This window comes from Neomonachus schauinslandi, chromosome 9 (assembly GCF_002201575.2).
Source record: "Neomonachus schauinslandi chromosome 9, ASM220157v2, whole genome shotgun sequence".
NCBI lineage: Eukaryota > Metazoa > Chordata > Mammalia > Carnivora > Phocidae > Neomonachus > Neomonachus schauinslandi.
The window spans coordinates 1,655,536-1,677,542 of record NC_058411.1 but is presented as its reverse complement, the minus strand read 5'-3'; the positions used below and the strand labels follow the sequence as shown (position 1 = coordinate 1,677,542).

General features: G+C 43.6%; 2 protein-coding genes across 2 annotated transcripts in view; one reads left to right on the top strand and one right to left on the bottom strand.

The window, feature by feature from the left end:
- Positions 1-22,007, top strand: part of TDRD9 (tudor domain containing 9) — a 115,314-nt gene that overhangs the window by 5,724 nt on the left and 87,583 nt on the right. Inside the window, exons 2-3 of the mRNA XM_021679715.1 lie at positions 11,582-11,607; positions 12,998-13,108. Coding sequence (XP_021535390.1) covers positions 11,582-11,607; positions 12,998-13,108 — 137 coding nt within the window. The remainder of the gene's footprint in view (positions 1-11,581; positions 11,608-12,997; positions 13,109-22,007) is intronic.
- RD3L (RD3 like) lies at positions 4,305-5,265 on the bottom strand. The gene is made up of 2 exons (XM_021679716.1): positions 4,967-5,265; positions 4,305-4,602 (listed from the first exon to the last, which is right to left on the bottom strand). Exons 1-2 carry the CDS (start codon positions 5,263-5,265, stop codon positions 4,305-4,307), a joined length of 597 nt encoding a protein of 198 aa, XP_021535391.1.

Below are 22,007 nucleotides of genomic sequence, written 5' to 3'. Positions count from 1 at the left end.
TGAGAAAGGCAGGACTTCAGGAGGAGCTGGTGTATGGGGAAGCAGTAGGAGTTTGATTCTAACACTTTAACTTGATGTTACTAGTAGATAATGTAAATGTGGGCAGTAAATGTAAGCATCTGGAGTTGAGGAAAGAAACCTGGCTGGAGCCAGATGTTTGGGGATTTAAGGCTTTGAGACCAATGAGCTCACCCAGACTATGGGTGGTGGATCCTAATGGGTGAGTGCTGAAGGAGAGGAGGTCCAAGGACCCAGGCCTGGACCTTGAACATTTAGAGGTTGACAAGATGGAATGAACAAAGGAGGGTGAGAAGGAGCAGCTGGAAGGCTCAGAAGAAAACTAAGCGAGTGACGCTCCCCACTTTAAGTAAACAACTGTTTGCCTAGTACCCCATGTGCTTCTCTTAGTACTTGTATGGAATTCCTTTATGTTGTTTTCCCCACGTAAGACCTTTGTGGGGGAACAGATTATCACCGAATCTCTGCCTCCTAGTGCCTGACATACAGTAGGAACCCACATACTTGTTGGCATGAATGAACTGCCTTAGTAGATCCCAATTATTAATTGCTTATGATATACTGGAAATGAGAGTGGCCTCCTTATCCACTCCTGCCTTGACTGAATCATGAAATCTGCCTTACTTCTTTGACCATAGCTGATTTCCCTAAGGGGGGTGTGCGTGTGTGTTTTCAATCCAATGAAAATCAAAATATCCTGACAACTGTACTGTAAAATGTTTCCAGAATAAGAGCACACTTCACTGTTTATACTTTCACCACCCTGGACTAAGTAAACCACCATCATCTCTTTCCTGGATTATTGTAAAAGGCTTCTATTTTTATTCTTCTAGCTTGCATCCTTGCCCCCCAACAATTTATTCTAGCACCTAGAAGAATACCTGGCATGAGGTAGATGCTCAGTTACTAATTGTTAAATGAGCAAGTTCTTGAGTAGACATTCACTCCTAAGGTTCTTTGAGTAGGTGTGCAGCTTTCTGTGGATAGATTGCCATTAGAATAAAATGCAGACTCTGTCGTGGCTTGCCAGGCCTTCCTCCATCTGGCGTCTGCCTAATCTGCTGTACTCTGGCCACATTGGCATTTTTTCTGTGTCTGGAAGACACTGAACTCATTTCTGCCTTGGGGCTTCTGCCTCCCCCCCCCTGCCTGGAATGCCCCCCCCCCCCGGCCGTCCAGTTTCTTCCCGTGACTGGCTGCTCTCCTCATTCTGGGCCCTGTTCCAGTGTCTCACGTCTTGCAGAGGCCTCCTGTGGCCTCCACAGCTGCACAAGTCCTTCCACACCTCCTCCCTCTGCCTCCCTAATCTCTTCGGACATTTTTTTCCCTCCTCTAAAGCCCTTGCCATGTGCCCCAAGTCTTACTTGTTTGTGAGGTGTTTTTGACCCCTCTGCCCTCCAGAATGGTTCTGACATTCTGGCTTATAGAATTGGATGGCTTGTGGTGGTGTCATTTACTGAGCTTAAGTTTTTAAATAGCTGTGCTTTTCATTTGTGTATGTGTGTCGTTTTGATTCTTTGTTTCTTTCTTGATTTTTATTTATCCTTTCAAAAAACAAACCTCTGTGACTTTGCTTGCCTGTGGGCATCCAAAAGGAGGTGTGTCAAGTAGGCAATTGACTATGCATTTGGAGCTCAGAGAGTAGGTGGAGGCTGGAGGGGTGCTAGGGGCCTGACAGAGTGATACGAATCCCCACCCTGTTGTTCTGATACTGGGCAAGCCATTGAATGTGTCCGAGGCTATTTGTTCATCTGTCAAGTGGGACTAATATTACCTACTTTGAAGGAAAGGACTGAATCCGGGTATATATGCAGTGTTTCGCACAGTGTCTGGCATGTGGAAGAATGACTTTAACATTGTTAAATGGACTGGGCTGGTTGATAATGCTAACTCTTGAGAGCTTATGATGTGTCAGATATGCAGAGTACTTTTATGTGGATTAATGTATTTACACCTCACTATTTCCTAGCTAAAGCTTTTAGTCACTGCGTCAATACTCTCTCTTCATAAAACATGCCTAAAGCTTTCCTGGTATTCTTCTCCCCCATCTGCACCCCCCTTATGTTTTTGACCTTCATCTTCTTGCCAACTTTAGGTACTATAAGCAGCCCAAAGTATAGAAGCAGGATCTGTTAATATTTAGGAAGTTATTTGTGTTAAAATTTCTATTTGATTTGTAGATTTTCTAGGAACAACTGTAGCTTTAAATTACATACACCAAAGCTCTCACTGGAAATGTGGTTATTAGGTTATTGCCAAAACAAAGTGAGAGATGGAGACTTTGCATACCAAAATGCAGTGTATTTCTTCCACTCCCCTTTAAAGTCTTGTTGTGGAATTGATTGAGTCATGGGTGACTTAAAGCAGCATGGGGTTCATGATCCTCCTTGACTAGTGGGTCACCTAACTGTCTGCAGCTTCTTCAGTTGCAGGAAGCTTCGGACAGGAGGGTCTTAAGAAAATTCTCCTCTTCCTGTCTGGACAGGGAGCATGGCGCCTCTCAGAAGTGTGGTGGGCTTGGTCATTTCTTTTGTGTGGTGGCTGATGGAGATGCCTTGTGGAGAGAATGGAGGGTTTGGGGCCTCTTTCTGGTGTGTATTTCCTAACCTACATGGTGAGGTGGCCAGTTCTAGTGCCGCATTTCATAGACAAACTCCATGTTGGTTAAAACAAATTTTGTTATCCCCATTGAGGCAATAATACTAAAACTCTAGTTTCTAATGTATTCACTGGACAGTAATCAGTTACGCACTTCTGGGGATACTTAGCTCTCCCACAGTGTCCACTCTAAGACTTTTATAGTGATTAAAGAATCATGGATAGTTAGCTCATGAAAACACTGAAAAGGGAACAGGAGTGAGAGGTGTCTTTATTTTAGATCCACGTAGGGCTGTGTTTCCACTTACCTTGTCTTAAACCCTGGTCAGGTTGACACCATTTATGACACAGGACTAAAGACCAAATTGAGACTCATTCAGAATGGTGTAGATGTTGGCCAAGAGTCCAGGAAAAAACAAGTCAGAAGGGTTTTTTTTTTTTTGGAGTGGATATTGAGTTCTAGTCTTGAATATTTTCCCTTTAAGATGGGGGAAAAACAGCAAATCTCTAAATATAAAGTTGTAAACATTAGGTTCCTTGGACTTATTTTTAAGATGATAAAGATCCTAGGACTTTATAAAAAAAAATAAATCCAGTGGTTAGTTTTCTACTTTAATGAAATTATGAAATACTGAATTTTGTATATTGAATATTTGCTATATTTTTAGAGAGGACTGGAGGGGCAGAGGGAGAGAGAGAATCTTAAGCAGGATCCATGCTCAGCAGGGAGGCCAACCTGGGGCTTGATCCCACGACCCTGAGATCATGACCTGACCCGAAATCCAAGAGTTGGACGCCTAACTGACTGAGCCACCCAGGGGCCCCAGAATATTTGTTATTTTCAATGAACCCAGCCTGTTTCTTTTTAATGATACAACATAGCTCTATATTTTTTACTTTCCCATTGTGTTAATTGAGATTAAAAGTGTTGTAATTATTAACAACTTTGAATGTTGAAGTAAAGCACTACTTAGTCTTTAAACTGCACATTATTTTCTCTGTCACTGCCCATCTTCCCCTTCCCCACTGAGAATGACTGAGCTGGAGTCAGTTCTGTGTTATATTGTAAAAGCAAGATTCACATCAATCATTTATTTTATTCTATACATAGCTTCTTTTCGGAATAAAAGTCAAGGTTAATGTCTAATTTTCACACAGAATTTGCCCAGTTCCATACTTGTTCCTGTGAGATGTGTTTGAAGTATAAGAAAATACTTCAAATATGTTTTTCAAAGTGTTTAGGAATCATTTTAGTTAAAAGTATATAGTTCAATAAAGCATTGCATTTTTATTTTATTTTATTTTATTTTTTTTAAAGATTTTATTTATTTATTTGAGACAGAGAGAATGAGAGACAGAGAGCATGAGAGGGAGGAGGGTCAGAGGGAGAAGCAGACTCCCCGCCGAGCAGGGAGCCCGATGCGGGACTCGATCCCGGGACTCCAGGATCATGACCCGAGCCGAAGGCAGTCGCTCAACCAACTGAGCCACCCAGGTGCCCCAAGCATTGCATTTTTAGAGCGGATAAAAAAGGAACACTATTTAAAACATAGGATGCATAGTTAAAAACTACTTAACACTTGACTTTGCAACAGAGAAACGTGAAATCACATTACTTTTTTGTATTCTTAATATTAAGAATTCTGCTTCTAAAGATGGCCATAAAAACTTCTCTGGTTATAAGTAACTTAACTTGATGGGTAATAATATGGTAGGTTCCATATTCTATGCGAGAATGCTGGGAACGTGTTCTTTGTGGTTTTGTCCACGTAACTAGAAATCGTGGGTATTTCGTCTTTATTGGAACCCCTGGAGCTTGTGCCCAGGATCACAGAAGGAACAGGACAGTCTATGTTCCCTGACTCTTCCGGGCCTTCTTGCTGGTTACCTTTGTTAGTACTGTTTAGGAAGTCTTTCAGAACTTGCTTGAAGATGTAGACTATTTCCCATGGCAGTACATCATTTTCTGCTAAAACTTCTCGAAATCTGCAGGGAAACCAGTAATGAACATTCAGTTCAGAAACTTTCTTTTGTCATATCTGTTTATCTCCAGAGTACAGCTTAAATAACGTGATCCTATAGTAGTTGCTCGTTTTTGAGTAATCTGCTCATTCCTTTAAAATTAAGCTTCTTAGTAAAGAAATTCTGAATATGGTTTAAAAATATTTCCTAGCCAGTAAGATGTCAACGGATATTTTTGTCCAGTCTATCCTTGGGGATTTTGGTTGCCGGGTTTTGATACACATGATTAAAGAATTTACATAATAGAATACAATTTCCAGTCTAGATGTATGAGGAACTTAGACTTGACAGTAGCAAAATATCACAAAAGAGAACATAGTATTTTTACCTGCTGAGAATAGTTCCAGTTTGACAAGGCTGAACTTGTGAGCAAAGGACTTCAAGTTGTCTTTGTTCAGTAGCTGGGATGGTCGTGTGGGGATTCTGGTAGTTTCTCAGCCAGTTGTAATCCACACCTGTTTTTTTAACTTTTTGTTCATTTTCGATCTCTTGTATTAATCTCTCTCGCTCCTTCAGATGCCACTTTAATTCCCGAAGCAGAGTCTTTGTCACTACGTCGGAGCCAGGAGAGTGTGTGGGTTTGTAGGAATCATATTTTGGCCATTTCATCCAGCCAAAAAGTGGCATTTTTAGCCTATGGAAATATCCTCACTTATTTATTTGCATAAAATGTTGTGGTTCTGATGAGCAATATCTGTTTCTTTACAATAAATTTGCCAGAAAAGTGCATGAGTTTTTCACTGGTTAGATAAGCAGGTCAGAATAAGATTAGAACATGGATTAAAGCTTTTCAATTTCTAACTAGGTCAGTACCAAAAACCAAGCTTTGAAAATACGTTTATGTAGCTAAGCAGAAATGAAATATACAAAGAGATAATCTCCAGACTGAACATTCTCTGAAAATTAACACTGACACTTGCTATAAAAAGTTCTTAGGAGGCTATACAATATTAACATATAAAAAGTGCTATCTATAAACACACTTTTGACTTAGGTTTTGTGCAGAAAAGGTTTAAAGCGTACCTGGTAAGTTGATGGATCCGATGTGGTGATGTTGCCAAAGAGTTTGCTTGAATTAGTGATGAAGCTGTGTTTTACTCAGGCATATGTTGTTCTCCTGGATGTATCCCCTGTTGGAAGGAATGAGCCTCCTTATTTACCCACTGAAACTGTATTTGAAATAAATAAGTTTCTATGTTAGGAATGAGGTTGTGATGTCTTCATTTAGGGAGACTCCTCATTAATTCACCTTGTAAGGAAGGTAGAAGAAATGACAAAAATAACTTACCATTCATTCTTCACAAATTATATAATAGTCTATCTTTTGAACATAGCTCAGTGTATTTGAAAAAGATGCCGGCTGCAGTGGGCTCTGGTCCTAACTGCACTCAGACTTATCTTTGGTAATGAAACGAGAACAATAGTGTGAGGCGCCGCAGATGTGCTCCCAGCTACGGTGAGGACTGTCGCGTGGTGTGAGGCTCGGCTATGCAGAGCTGTGGGTCACAGTTTAGGGCTGTATTTCTATGCCTGTAGAGCTCTAAAAATAACCACACTGCTTTTATTCTTCAGCTTAACTTTCAGGCCATCTAGAAGCCAGGTCACTGTCCCCTCCAGTGAAAGCAGGAAAAACGGATCACCCTCTTGACGATTTGCAAAGTACCCATTTTGAGAAAATTTGTTATGATTGAGCAAAGTAGGCAAAGAATGCTGATACCTGTCATGTGAAATATTTAGCAAAGGTTATTTTTTGCACTCATTCTCTTCCTCTTTTTAAATAGTAGTTAAATTTATATGTTTAAACAAGTTGTAATGCCAGAGGACATAAATGCTTAAGTAGGTAACTCTAAAATATACTTTATAATCTCTTTAAAAACATAACAATAGTAGATTAAGGTTAGGAAAAAATAGAGATCTAAGAACATATGAAGTTGAGAACAAAGTCTTATAATTCATTATAGAAGATCTGATATTAGTGTTTTCTTTTGGAACTGAAGGTGAGACACTTACACTTACTGCTTGGGTGAGTACCAGTGATGCGTAATGCTCATTATTGTGCTATTTTTCTTTCAGGTTTCTGTGTGTCTTTTGCTCAAGAGTGGACAGGTCTTTTACTCTCTAGTTTTATGTTAAATGACTACATAGTGGCTTTTCCTTTTATAACATTTGTTTCTTCCCTTGCCTTTTCCAGCAAGTGAACCGTGAAGAATAGACAGGGTTTACATCAGACCTGTATGTCATGCATGATCAGGAGTGATGTGTGTGGTCAGCCTGGAGCTCCTACTGCTTCTATGTGAGAAAAAGCCCAATGTCAGCATTCATTCTCGTCAATGAGAAGGTTTTCATATTACATTGTGTAGAGTATGAAAAGGAGAGGAGAGGAAAATTTATCATGACACAAGTGTCCTACCAGATTTTCTACCAAAGTCACGATGAATCCTGACACTTCTCCCTTTGAATAACCTCGTTATTGCTTTAATTCTTAAAATTTTTGCCTCTGAGGTGGTAACAACAACATCAGACATGTATTGGTTTGGGAACATAAACCAAATTCTTCTCAGGGCCCTCTGCAGTCTTGCATTATCCCTTCCTACCTGGCTTTCCCTCTCGCTCTCCCCCAGACGGTGTCTTTTGTTTCAGGCAGGCCTGACTGTCCCGATGCTTGTTGTGCTCCGTCTGACCCTTCAGAGTGGCTCACACTGACTCTGTCTTTTCAGATGTTTACTCTTTCTCTTTTCCACTTACTCACATCATAATTCTTGTTTCCAGGGCCCTGTTTAAATACCACCCAATGTTTTTCTTCTGTCTGAGGGAAAACATCAGCATATTTTCCTTGGCTCTAGTGTTCCTTTGAACTTACAGAAAGGTTGGTCTGTGTTCTTGTTCTCTCTGCTCCCTGTTTTCTAGTCCTTTCTGATTAGATTCTGCTCTGCCCTCCACTGGAATTGCTGGCTTAGTCACTCAGCAGAGTTTGATGACTGTGCCGTGGCCTAATGCTGGCTAGGGACTGGGGGTGCTGCAGTGGACAAGACAGACCTAGTCTCTTCCCTTGTGGAGAGCACCTTCCAGTGGGAAGACAAGCAGGAGCACGAGTCGTCCAGTAAGCTGATCACAGATCACAGATGGGGGGCGGTTGTTTAATCGACTGGAGGCCTCCCCCAGTTCCATGTGGAGGTCAGGGAAGGCCTTTCTGGGGAGGGGGTGTCCTTTGAGTGGAGATTTGAAGATAAGTGAGCTACTACACAGAGAGCTTCTCGAAGACCATCTCCCACCCCAGGACACTTAGTTGGCATCTGTCTTGCCATCGTGACTGCTGCTCAAGTCCAGCCCTCACAGAGCTTTTTCTTACCAATCAGCTTACATTCAGCACACCTTCCTCTAATGGGTTAATTGTGTAATCCTATGTTTCTAGTGCTCAGGGTCTGCTACTAGTATTATTATCAATTGTATTTTTTTTCTGTCCTAGATCCTGAGATTGTTTGATTGAAATAGAGCCCAAATATTCCAGTCATGTTCCTACTACCATGTAGATGGAGAATGTAAATATTTGTAGATCAGGGTAAGAACGTACCTTTGTGGGGGCACCTGGATGGCTCTGCCTTCAGCTCAGGTCATGATCTCAGGGTCCTGGGATCGAGCCCCGCATCGGGCTCCCTGCTCGGTGGGCGGGAAGCCTGCTTCTCCCTCTCCCATTCCCCCTGCTTGTGTTCCCTCTCTCGCTGTGTCTCTCCCTGTCAAATAAATAAAATCTTAAAAAAAAAAAAGTACCTTTGTGTTAATCCTTCCTGTTTATTAGGCTATGATCAGATTAACTTGGATTTTATTAAACATTTTAGTAAGTTGAATAAATGAATTGTTTCTAATGAATTATAACCTTAGGATATTTTGTGTGGAAGACATAAAACTATGAAACTGGTCAGTTTCTTTTTTGGTCATTGTCATTGCCTTCTCATGTGGTGTCCAGGAGCATTTTTTAGCAATGAGGGAAGACTTGTCACTGTAAGGAGACTGATAGCCTTCTGTTTTTAATTCCTTTGCTCCTGGATTTAGAGTTCTGGATTATTGGTTCTTCTTTCTTTCGGCTGGTAAAGATGCAGTTAAGGGGCACCTGGTTTCGGCTCAGGTCGTGATCTCAGGGTAGAGAATGGAGCCCGGCATCAGGCTCCATGCTCAGCAGGGAGTCAGCTTATCCCTCTCCCTCTGCCCCTCCCCACCAATAAATAAATAAATCTTTTTTTTTTAAAAAAGATGCAGTTAATATTTGAGGAGAAACTAAAACTGTTAAATTTCTTTTCCCAGTGTTATTTTTGCTTTAAAATATTTTAATTAAAATACACTGATTCAGGGCGCCTGGGTGGCTCAGTCGTTAAGTGTCTGCCTTCGGCTCAGGTCATGATCCCAGGGTCCTGGGATTCAGCCCTGGAATCGGGCTTCCTGCTCCGCGGGAAGCCTGCTTCTCCCTCTCCCACTCCACCTGCTTGTGTTCCCTCTCTCGTCGTGTCTCTCTGTCAAATAAATAAATAAATCTTAAAAATAAATAAACAGGGGCGCCTGGGTGGCTCTGTCGTTAAGTGTCTGCCTTCGGCTCAGGTCACGATCCCAGGGTCCTGGGATCGAGCCCCACGTCGGGATCCCTGCTCCGCGGGAAGCCTGCTTCTCCCTCTCCCACTCCCCCTGCTTGTGTTCCCTCTCTGGCTGTGTCTCTCTCTGTCAAATGAATGAATAAAATCTTAAAAAAAAAAATACACTGGGGCGCCTGGGTGGCTCAGTCGTTAAGCGTCTGCCTTCAGCTCAGGTCACGATCCCAGGGTGCTGGGATCGAGCCTCGCATCGGGCTCCCTGCTCAGTGGGAAGCCTCCTTCTCCCTCTCCCACTCCCTGTTTGTGTTCCCTCTCTCGCTCGCTCTCTCTGTCAAATAAATAAATAAATCTTTAAAAAAAAAATACACTGATGCATGCGCTTTTTAAAGGTAAAAATCACGTTTATATTGGGTTGTGCATATGTTCTTGATTTACAGGAATTCTTAATGTACTCCAGTGCCATGCGCTGTAGATGTTTTCTCCTGAGTGACTATTGCTCTTGCCCTTTCTAGAGACGTTGTTCCTCAGCTTAAATGACAGTTTAGTTTGTTAATATTGTCCTTTTTGACTTTTCCTTTTCGTGCTCCTGTTTATGAAGGCCTTCTCTACTCCAAAGTTCTTGAATGTTGCAGAACATTAGCTTTTGGCTTAAAAACATAAGTGCCTGGGTTTTGAATCAGTTTGGAATTGATTTGAGATTGGTGTGAGGTGTAGGGTTTCTAAATTGGTAGCCAATATCTAAGTGGTCATTGCTCCATTCTGGAGATTTTCCTCGTTCTTCATATGCTGAGTAGTTGTGTGTATCCTGGGCATTCTGATATTATGGGGCTCTGGGGCTTGTTTAAATCCTCTGGGGAATGCATCTGAGCAGCTGTGTTCAGGCAGCAAGTTCCTGCCAGCCTTCTGTGGGGTTCAAGGTCTCTGTGGGTTTTCTTTATTTTTTTTTTTTAAGATTTTATTTATTTATTTGACGAGAGACACAGCAAGAGAGGGAACACAGCAGGGGGAGTGGGAGAGGGAGAAGCAGGCTCCCCGCTGAGCAGGGAGCCAGATGCGGGGCTCGATCCCAGGACCCTGGGATCATAACCTGAGCCGAAGGCAGCCGCTTAGCCATCTGAGCCCCCCAGGCACCCAAGGTCTTGGTGGATTTTCAGAGCCATCACCGTGCTGTCTGGGTCTGTCCTGCATGGTGCCACCTGCTGGCTGTTCTGTAGTTAAGCCCTTAGTCTTCAGTCCGTGGTGAGCTGTTGGGGGTCTGTGCATGCTCTGCAGCCTTGGGATGAGCCCAGTAGCTTATGGACGGCCTTGGGGGGTGGGTCTGGATTTCCCAGGTACTCTCCTGTCCCTGAGGCAGCTCCCCTTTTTGGTCCTTTATTGCTCTGCTCCACCCTGCGCTTCCTGCCAGTACATCTACCTGCATTCACATCTGGGGTCAAGCAGTGGGAGGACCCAGGAGGAAAGTAGGCAGTGAGGGTCTACTCTACCCTCTGGGAGATGGTGTTTCCACTCCTTAGAGTTTGAGGCCCTTGCTGACCCCTGAAACATGAGAGAAAGGAGAAAAGAGAAAAACTGGAGACTGCCCTCACTTTGAGCATTTGGGGTCCCCTTTCTTGCTCCACAAGGCACAAGGGCACTTCTGGGGTGCTCTGTCTATGCCAAGACCTGTGTGTGCATTTGGCACTGCAGTGAGTTCAGCTCAGGGGATGGCAGAGTTAGACAGTGGCCGGTGCGCTCCTGGTTTGCCTGCTGGTGCTCTGAATTCTGGTCTTCCTCCCCTGTCTGCCCGTTACTGTGCTTTCAGAGACTCCAGTAACAGCCCATGTGTTCCATCCTGGCTTGGTAGCTTCATTTTGTGGGGCACAGGGTACAGTGTGTGTGTTGGTCCTCCCAACAACGGGAACCAGGGAATCGTTCTTGACTCTTGTTTTTTCATACCCAGATCTAGTACACCAGCATTTTCCAGTGGCTCCCCCTTACCTGTTGCTCCTCTAGTCCAAGCCACCTAGTCTCTGGCCTTGGCTGTTGTGCTAGTATGGTTAGGTGGTCTCCCTGCTTCTGCTGTGTCTGCCTGGGTCACCTCACCCTGCTTCAGCTGCTCCCAGCCAGCCTGTTACCATAGGAGTTCGATATTGCTGTTTCTCTGTCCCCGCTTAAAACTCATCTCAGAGCAAAAGCCAAAATCTTTGTAATCAGCGCCTGCCAGCAGCCTGCCCCCTGCCCTCCCTGAGAGCCATTCCACTTCCTTGTCCCTCTAGACTCCTCCCACTTCTTCTGGCTCCTTCTGTCTCCTGACTCTTGCTGGCACACTTGCTTCAGGGCTCTGGCTTTCCGGGTTCTCCGTCAGGAGATCTTTCCCCTCATAGGGCTGCACGGCCCCTCTCTTACTTTGTTTTGATCTTTGCTTTAATGTCACCTTATCATCAGTTAACACTGCAGCCACCCTCACTCCATCTCCTCTCCTGGCTGTGTTTTTCTCTGTGGACTTAGAATCTCTAACATACTCTTGTTTTCCTTTATTTTTCTTTTCTCAACCAGACTGGAAGCTCCATGAGAAAAGTCTGCCGGCTGCTTTTGGTGGGGGGAGGGGCAGCAGGAGAGGGAGAGAGGATCTTAAGCAGGCTCCATGCCCAGTGTGGAGCCCAATGTGGGGCTCATTCCACGACCCTGAGATCATACCTGAGCTGAAAATCAAGAGTCAGGTGCTTAACTGACTGAGCCACCCAGGCATCCCTGGCAGCTACTTTATCCCAAGTGTTTAGGACAGTGCCTGGCGTGGAGTCAGCCCTTAATTATTAATTTGCTGAGTGGATTAAGGAGCGTCAGGTAAGTGGTAACCAAAAGAATGCTGCTGTTAACTATGAATATCAGGCAAAAGTAGGATTTAATGCAAATAGCATTTTATTAAAGTAAACCTCCTATTTCAGGAATTGGTATTATACAGTCTTCTCTCTGACAGCAGGGCAATTAAATATTGATAATACAAACATTATAATAGCATATTTTGCGTATCACATTGCAGTTATCTTTTTTTTAACTTAACATCTTGGACGTTTTTACCTACTAGTATGAATAATAGCTATGGCAGTCCTTAAAAAGATGCATACTAAGTAGGAGTGTGTCGTAGTTGAGCTTAGGCCTCCCTTGGACATTGGTTTTCAGGTCTTAACTATTACAGATACTGTGAAGAGGTTCCTCCCTTTCATAATGTTTGGGACCCTTCTTCCCTGGAGTCCTTTATACCTTTGCCTTTTAAATTTCCCTCGGTATCCCTGATGAGCATGTATCTTCTGTCTCCTCCACTTGAGTGACCGTCTCATGAGGGCAAGGACGTTGTTTGTTCACTGCTGTATCTCTGGTGTCTGGGGTGGTGCCTCGCGTGTGCCGGACGGTCGGTACCGTTTGCTGAGTAAATGAGCGCTTCCGTGCATGTCTGGGCCAGTGTGTCCTTATTTACGTGCTGAGATGCTGCTCTGTGGAAGACGCTGCGGGGGAAGTGTGGCCCGGATATCGGCAGATTGCCCTTCAGGATCACTAACGGTCTTCCCCATTTACCAGTCCGCTGTGATCGGAGAACATTCATTCTTCCACTCTGATCGAGGAAACAACGGTTTCTCACTGTTTGAATTTGCACTAAGTGGCGAGTAGATGTGGAGTGGAGCATATTTTCATTTGCATGTTTTCTTCTATGATTTAGTGCAAAAGTAATTATTCAAGAATTCCTCTGGCACATGGGGTTTCTTGGCTTTTCAGAAACAGTATACTAACATTGAATATTCTTTGCAGGCCACTTAGCCGAAAGAGCTCAGAAGTGGAGTATATTAACAAATACAGACAGCTTGAAGCACAAGAATTTGATATGTATGGCAGTGATCATTCAACCAGTGGGCCAGGTAAATGGGTATCTTTAAATATTGAAAAATATGCTGCATTAGTTATTCACAAATAAATCATTACACTCTTTAAAGTCTTTAAGAAATGTAATATTTTGGTCAAGAAAGAATACATATTGCTAGTTAATTCAGGGTTTTTTTTTTTTGAGGGGGTGAGTGTATATTGGGTTGTAAATCAGTCTTTTTTTTCTCTTTTAAATATAGTTTCAAAATAGTCTGTTTTTTGGAAAGACTAATAATGGTCTTTTACCTTACTATTAATTAGAACTCCCTAAAATTTAAAAAAAAATTGGTTAAAGATTTTATTATTTTTTACACCCAACGTGAGGCTTGAACTCACAACCCCAAGATCAAGAGTCACATTCGGGGCGCCTGGGTGGCTCAGTTGGTTAAGCGACTGCCTTCGGCTCAGGTCATGATCCTGGAGTCCCTGGATTGAGTCCCTCATCGGGCTCCCTGCTCGGCAGGGAGTCTGCTTCTCCCTCTGACCCTCCCCACTCTCATGTGCTCTCTCTCATTCTCTCTCTCTCAAATAAATAAATAAAATCTTAAAAAAAAAAAAAAAGAGTCACATACTCCACTGTTTGAGCCAGCCAGACACCCCTCTAGAACTACCTAAAATTTTTATTTGAAAATGATGACGGTTTTTTTATTTTTAGTTTTTATTTTATTTATTTATTTACAAAAGATTTTATTTATTTACTTGACAGAGAGAGAGCGCGAGAGAGGGAACACAGCAAGGGGAGTGGGAGAGGGAGAAGCAGGCTTCCCGCGGAGCAGGGAGCCCGATGTGGGGCTCGATCCCAGGACCCTGGGATCATGATCTGAGCTGAAGGCAGACGCTTAACGACTGAGCCACCCAGGTGCCCCCCAAAAATGATTGCAGTTTTTTTAAACAACAAACATATTAAAATGAAATTTTAAATAATGCTTAAATGTATAAAGTAAAAGTTTCTTCTTAACACCTCCTACCTTCCCTCCACCCCCTGCCTGCCTTGGGTATAGCTGTTGAGTGTTTGGATTAAGCTACTTACTTTCTGTGAGTATGCAGTTTCTTTTTCTCAGCTGGTTATCTTATTAGCATCAGTCCCTATTTGTGTGACAGAAGTTAGCTTTTGATTTGTTGCTTTATCACAGACTTTCTGTTAATTCAACTAAGACGTTCAGTCTCCTATCCTTCTACTGTGTTTATATACTTCCTCACACTTAAGGGCATAAGTTGGGGTTAGAGTAATTTCCTTTTCTTTTTTAGCCTTTTTAAAAGTTGCAAAATACAGTCCATATGAAATAGTACATTAATCTATATTCTTCTTGGGATTTGTTTGGGCTTCTTGACAGTACAGAATATCAGTATCTTTCGCCAGTTCTGGAAAAATTCTGAGCCATTATCTGTGCCCCAGTGTCTCATTTAGTTTTGTTTTCTCATTGTTTGGTCACTGTACTGTATTCAGGTTAATTTCTCATTGCTTATGTTTCACCTTAAAGCAAAAGCTCGTTGAGTTCTTTGCCTTCATCTCTGCATTGTTGCCTTACTGTAAGCTTACTTACTATGGGGTTCCCTCACTAGATGCCCTTTGTATATTTCCTCTACTGTCCTTAATTGCCCTCAGGAGGAATATTTGTCTGACGAGTCTTGTATACTATCACCAGAAGTGATAGTTCAAAATGTGTGTGCCCCTTGATCCAGTTTTTACTCATGTTAAGAAAAGTACAGAGTTGTATGTGTAAGAACGTTGATGGCTTCGTTGCTTGTCTGTGGGGAGCCTTGGAGGTCTCTTCAATGTCAGCGGACAGAGGACATGTAGTGGAGTATAGCACAGCTTCTGTAGAAGCATGAAAGAGCCATATGTCTTCTTGTGCAAAGATATCCATCATCTCATCTTTCCATTTGGGGAAGCGTATTAGTTTTCAGATGACTGTGATGTGATCCTTCTGGTTATACCCATATGTCCTGACCCTGGGGCATACCATACGGGACTGCCATTGTCTGCAGGTAGCTAGGTTGCTGAATGCCTGCCATTGGAAGTGTCTGCTCTAGTAACTTTTGACTTGGATTAATATTTGGAACTGCTGGGGCGCCTGGGTGGCTCAGTCGTTAAGCGTCTGCCTTCGGCTCAGGTCATGATCCCAGGATCCTGGGATCGAGCCCCATATCGGGCTCCCTGCTCCTCGGGAAGCCTGCTTCTCCCTCTTCCATTCCCCCCTGCTTGTGTTCCCTCTCTCGCTGTCTCTCTCTCTCTGTCAAAATAAATAAATAAAATCTTTAAAAAAAAAAAAATTTGGAACTGCTATTTGCTTTCTTTGTGCCTGGCGTCTTTATAGTTTGGAGCTTTTCACCAAGAAGTCACATAAATTACAGTTTTGACTCTATTCAGAGGATTCATTCAATGACCAGTGTTTGTCAAGGTGTGTGCCAGAGACTGTATGGGGCCATGGGAATATGGTAAGTAATAAGACCTGGCCCCTCCTTGCACAGAAATTTCCATTTAATTGTGTAACTTGTCGTTACACAAGTAAATGCTTTTGGAGATAAATGCTCTGAAAGACAGCTCTATGGGGGCCTGAGACAAGGGTTTCTGACTTGAGCTGAGGTATCAAGAAAGTAACAGTTGAGCTTGGAGCTGAAGGATGATAGAAGTTTCCTGGGTGGTGTGGGGATCAGCGTGGAGGGAATGTTTACAGAAGGTCTGTGATGGGGAGGCACCAGGCCTTAAACAGGCATTGTTGCTGGGGAATCGAGAGTGGAGGTGGGCAGGCCTGGGCACGGTCAGTTGTAGGCTGGATAATAGCCCTCCAAGACTTGGTCCACATCCAAACCCCCTGAACCTGTGGCTGTGGTACCTTCCAGGGTAAAAGGAACGGGGCAGCTGGGATTAAGTTAAAGAGCTTGGATGGGGTGATTGTCCAGGGGGCCCAGTGTCATCACAGGGTTCTTCCACAAGAAAGGTAGGAAGATCAGAGTCAGTAGGATGAGATATGATAGTGGAAGCCTTAGTTTGGAGTGATGGCAGAAAGGGCCCCACAAACCAAGGAATGCAGGCGGCTTCAAGAAGCTGAAAAGGTATGGGAACAGCTTCTTCCCAGAACCATCCATGCAGCACCTTGAGCTTAGCTCAGTGAGATGGATTTTGGACTGCTGACTTCCGTCACTGTGAGAGAGTGTGTATTGTTTTGAGCCACTTAGTTTATTGCAGGAGCATTAGAGAACTAGTGTGGCTATACTGGATGGGGCTGGATGCGAGAGGCATGACCAGTGGCAGAGGCTGTGGGCCATAGCTAGGAATTTTGGTCTTGATGCTCAGAGTAGCGGGAAGCCATTAAAGGTTCTAGGTTAATCCTGGGATGAGTGCGAAGGGAGGAGGGGGATGTTGTATGATTAGAACTGTGTTTTGGGAAGACCACCCTGGTCCTATTGGAGGGGGTCCGAGCGGACCCAAGGAGAGTTAGGAGGGGTGGTCCTGTCCAGGGGAGACTCAGTGGTGATGACCGGCTGACAACAGCAGGGGGAGGGGGCAGGCATGGGATGGACTGCACAGGGTGTGGTAATGGGTTGGATCTGGGGCGAGGAAGGGGCTGGCCGTGGGAGGCAGGAAGGTGCTGCTCCACGTTTTGACATGCCTCTGGAGCACTGGGGAAGAGAGCTGAGGTTAACACGTGTGTGTGCGCGTGTGTGTGCACACAGCTGTTCCTGTGTCTGGGTTGGTCTGTATTAAAGCCAGGAGATCACACCCATACCTCCAGTCCCAGTCTCACACCACAGGTTATATCCAGTTATAAAATACTTTGTCTCAAAATACTTTTGATTTTGGCATGATACAGGTACTACTTCATCTAAGTAAGTGGTTTAAAAAATTATTTCTAGGGGAACCCTCTTACACTGTTGGTGGGAATGCAAGCTGGTGCAGCCACTCTGGAAAACAGTGTAGAGGTTCCTCAAAAAGTTGAAAATAGAGCTTCCGTACGATCCAGCAATTGCACTACTGGATATTTACCCCAAAGACACAGATGTAGTGAAAAGAAGGGCCCAATGTGCACCCCAATGTTCATAGCAGCAATGTCCACAGTAGCCAAACTATGGAAAGACCCCAGATGTCCATCGACATCTGAATGGATAAAAAAAGCTGTGGTTCATAGATACAATGGAGTATTCCTCAGCCATCAGAAAGAATGAATACTTACCATTACATCGATGTGGATGGAACTGGAGGGTAACATGCTGAGCAAAATAAGTCAGTCGGAGAAAGACAATTATCATATGGTTTCACTCATATGTGGAATATAAGAAACAGCACAGAGGATCATAGGGGAAGGGAGGGAAAACTGAATGGGAAGTCATCAGAGAGGGAGACAAACCATGAGAGACTCTTTTTTTTAAAATAGTTTTTTATTTTAAAATAGCTGTATTAAGGTATAATCAACATACAATAAACTGCAGATACAAAAGAGTACAATTTGATAAGTTTTGACATCTATACATTGATGAAACTGTCAACACAGTCAAGATAATGAGCATGGTCATCACCCTGAAAGTGTTTTCATGTTCTTTTTAACCTATCCCTCCTGCCTCTTCCCACCCCTCACCCCACAACACACTCCTAGTCATGTCTCAAGGTAACCTGATCTGTTCCTATAGATTGTGTTTTCTAGAAATTTATATAATCATACAGTATGGATTCTCCATGAGAGACTCCTAACTCTAGGAAACAAACTGAGGGTTGTTGGAGGGGAGGGAGGAGGGGGGATGGGGTAAGTGGATGATGGGCATTAAGGAGGGCACATAATGTAAAGAGCACTGGGTGTTATATGCAACTGATGGATCACTGAACTCTACCTTGGAAACTAATAATGCACTATGTGTTAATTAATTGAATTTAAATTAAAAAATTATTTCTAAATATAAATCCTGAATGCACACTCAGTGAGTTTCTGTAAATTGCATTAGACTAGTTTTATATGTTAAAGGTAAATCATTTTAAAGAAATTGAGATCTAATGGCATTTCTGAATTGATTGATCTTGGTCCCAAATTGTGGACTCCTGCAGTGTTTCTGTTGCTTTCCTTTTTTTTTTTTTTTTAAGATTTTGTTTATTTATTTGACAGAGAGCGGGAGAAAGCGAACGCACAAGCAAGGGGAGTGGCAGGCAGAGGGAGAAGCAGACTCCCCTGCTGAGTAGGGAGCCCGACACGGGACTCCATCCCAGGACCCTGGGATCATGACCTGAGCCGAAGGCAGCTGCTTAACTGACTGAGCCACCCAGGTGCCCCTCTGTTGCTTTCCTGCAATGGTTTTGAGTTTGTCCTGGGATGGTGTCTTCGGCTTGTGATTAAATGCTACTGCCCTTTTTGTGTGGTAATATTTTTAGTTGTTGTTTCCATCTTACTCATAGCTTTTCTTTTGGTTTTAAGAGAATGGCCTGTGTGGAATATATAATAACTGCAAAGGGAAACATGTTAAGTTTAATTTTATATTCAGAATGCCATTCCGTACTTGAAAAAGTGATATGTAATGGTTAAGTCAGTAATGTAGTAATTAAACTTATTTTATGTAACGTACAGTGTCTAAATTTTAAGTAAAGAAATGTTGGGCACCTGGGTGGCTCAGTTGGTTAAGCAACTGCCTTTGGCTCAGGTCATGATTTTGGAGTCCCTGGATGGAGTCCTGCATTGGGCTCCCTGCTCAGTGGGGAGTCTCCTTCTCCCTCTGACCCTCTACTCTCTCATGCTCACTCTCTCTCTCTGAAATAAATAAAATAAAATAAAATGTTATATATTCCAGTTCAAATGTATTATATACTGTTTGGAACCCCTAACTGCTGAATTTTTTTGGTTAGATTTTTATATATGCTTGATGAGAATATGGTAGGGTGACTTAATGAAGAGAAACTAGCAGTTTTTATGGTTTCCAGTTTTTTCCAGTTCATGTAAAATATTGTAATATTAGGATAAAAAGATAAAAGGAAAATAAAAATAGTGAATTTTGAGCTTGACGTATTTCTCATGGCACTTTTGGATTACACTTTGCCTTATGTAGTTTGCTGATTTTCCATAAATTACCCATTTTCTTCTCTTTGAGAACTTAACCAATGATGCTTTTCCTGGTCACCTCCCTTTGATTTTGTTGCTGATGCACAGATGAAAGAGCCATGTGGCCCTGAACATTTCCCTGTTTGGTTTCCTGTCCCTCTCTGGCGGTGGACTCGCAGGCGGGACTTGATTTGTGCTGGGTGTGCTTCAGCCAGTGACCTAGAAACGTCCAACTGTGTTTGTGTTCTGTGGAGGAAGGGCTAGGGTTTAGACAATAGAGTTAAGACTTTCAGTATTTTTTTCTTTAAGATTTCTGTCTTTAAGTAGCAACCTTCAAAATGCGTGTAATCACGGAATGTAAGTCACATCAATGTTGTCAAAGTAATGGCTCTGTTAGCAGCACGGTGCACTGCGTCTTAAAGTCTCTTAGCAAACAACATAGCTGCTGCCTTTTTGTAATTCTAAGAGTCTTTGCCACCTTGGCGCCTCTTTGCAGAGCTCCTCCTGCCTTTCTCATTCCCACTCTGTCCACACTGCTTGTTCTTCTTGCAGTGGTGTTCCAGCTCAGGAGCCCTCTGCTGCTGTGTGCATCCCTCTCCTATATTACTGATTGATAAACCTGCCAGCATCAAGCATGGGAACGTGTTTATTTTTCCCCTATTTTTGTAAATATCTGAGTTCTTACCTTTGTGGTTTGGCCTGGATACCCAGCCACCCTTCAGAGTTCGAAATAAGTTAATGAACTGTTGGAACCATTTTTAAATCAGGAACTGTCCACGCACTGAATTTTGCTCCAACTCAGTGTTTGGCAGGTAATGTGGTTAATTCTAAGGACTCCTTAGTTGAGAGAGCCTTCTGGAGGGGTGAGACCAGGGGTAGGTGTACCACTTGGGAAAACAGGGTGACATTGGTGATGGAGTTCTTCAAAAGCTGAGCAGACTGATGGGAGGAGAGCAAGACAGGAGAATGGAAGAAGAATACATGTTTTTGAGAGCCAGAGCCCGTTGTGCACTGACGAGAGGGTCAGAGAGCTGAGGGCAGGATTTGGAGAATCCTCCTGTGGCTGTGGCCCCTGGTGCCCTAGGAAGAGTGCTGTTGTCCACAAAAAAGCTACCTTGGTTCTGAGAGATTAGAACAGGTCTCGCTTCTCTGTTTTTAAAATTTGGAACGAGTACTACACACCTTGATTCAAATATAGGAGAATAGCTATATTTTAATTATTATTAGACTAGTTATGAAACAGAATATGTGTATCAGGTGGGAAGGGACTATGGCAGAACACAGGAGGAGGAGATGATGGGGCAGAGAAATGAAGGGCTGGGAGGAAGAGGGCAGGCGTTGGGGGAGATACTGAGGAAGGGGAACGAGCTCTAAATTTGGAAGAGGTGGGAGCGTTTAAAGAGTATTTTTTTGGAAGTAAAAACTTATTTCCCAATAAAAGTTTGTGTCCTGGGGCGCCTGGGTGGCTCAGTCAGTTAAGCATCTGCCTTCAGCTCAGGTCATGATCCCAGGGTCCTGGGATCAAGCCCCACATTGGGCTCCCTGCTCTGCGGGAAGCCTGCTTCTCCCTCTCCCACTCCCCCTGCTTGTGTTCCCTCTCTTGCTGTCTCTTCTGTCAAATAAATAAAATCTTAAAAAAAAAAATGTTTGTGTCCTGTAAATTTTGATGACTTGTCAATCCGTCAAGTGATGATTTTTTTTTTTTTTTAAAGACTTTATTTATTTATTTGACATAGAGAGAGAGAGCACAAGTAGGCAGAGAGGCAGGCAGAGGGAGAGGGAGAAGCAGGCTCCCCACAGAGCAGGGAGCCCAACGCGGGGCTCGATCCCAGGACCCTGGGATCATGACCTGAGCCGAAGGCAGCCGCTTAACCGACTGAGCCACCCAGGCGTCCCTCAAGTGATGATTTTTGAGGTCCAGAATTTCTAGCATTGCTGGAGAGGTGGGGTATATTTACAGGAGGATGATAATGGTCAGAGCGCTGCATCATGCTTCTTTATCAGAGTCAAGTTGCTCCTTTTCAGGATACCTGTAGTTCGTCAGTGGTATTTGGTGTCTATGAATTTATTTTAGTAGTAAACTAACAACAGGGCGCCTGGGTGGCTCAGTCGTTAAGCATCTGCCTTCGGCTCAGGTCATGATCCCGGGGTCCTGGGATCGAGCCCCGCATCGGGCTCCCTGCTCCGCGGGAAGCCTGCTTCTCCCTCTCCCGCTCCCCGCTGCTTGTGTTCCTGCTCTTGCTATCTCTCTCTCTCTCAAATAAATAAAATCTTTAATTAAAAAAAAACCGGTGCATTCTAAATTTGAAATAAAAGTTTGTTCTTTAAGCTAACCATTTTAGTACTGTTAACCTTAAAAAATAAAACTGCCAGTTATTTTACCAGCAAAAGATGGATTTATCTGGGAATAACAGAATTTCAATCCACGACAAGCAAGGTAGAGAAAAACCTGAGAACAAAGCAGAGGAGGCTCTTTTTTGAGGGGTGGGGAGTTGTAAACGGAAAGTCCCCTGGAGTAAACTGAGAGCTCAAAGTATAGAGGTTTCTCATTGGCTAGGCTGGACCATCTGTCTTTGGCTGAGCCGGGACCGTCTCCCATTGGCTGGGCCGTGACCGTCTCCCATTGGCTGGGCCGTGACGGTCTCTCATTGGCTGGGCTGTTGCCAGGGGAGGAGGAAACCTTCCTTCGTCCTGCTAGGAAGGTAACATAGTATCCATGGGCAAGGGGCGTGTCTTCCTGTTGGGTCGGCTGTGGTCAGTGAGTGGGGGGCGGCAGCGCTGCTCCTGCCGGCCTCCTGAGGCCATTCTAAATGAGGTGTTCTTTACTAATTTTCATGGTACCATTTTCAGGTGATAGGTACTGTGCTTGCAGGTC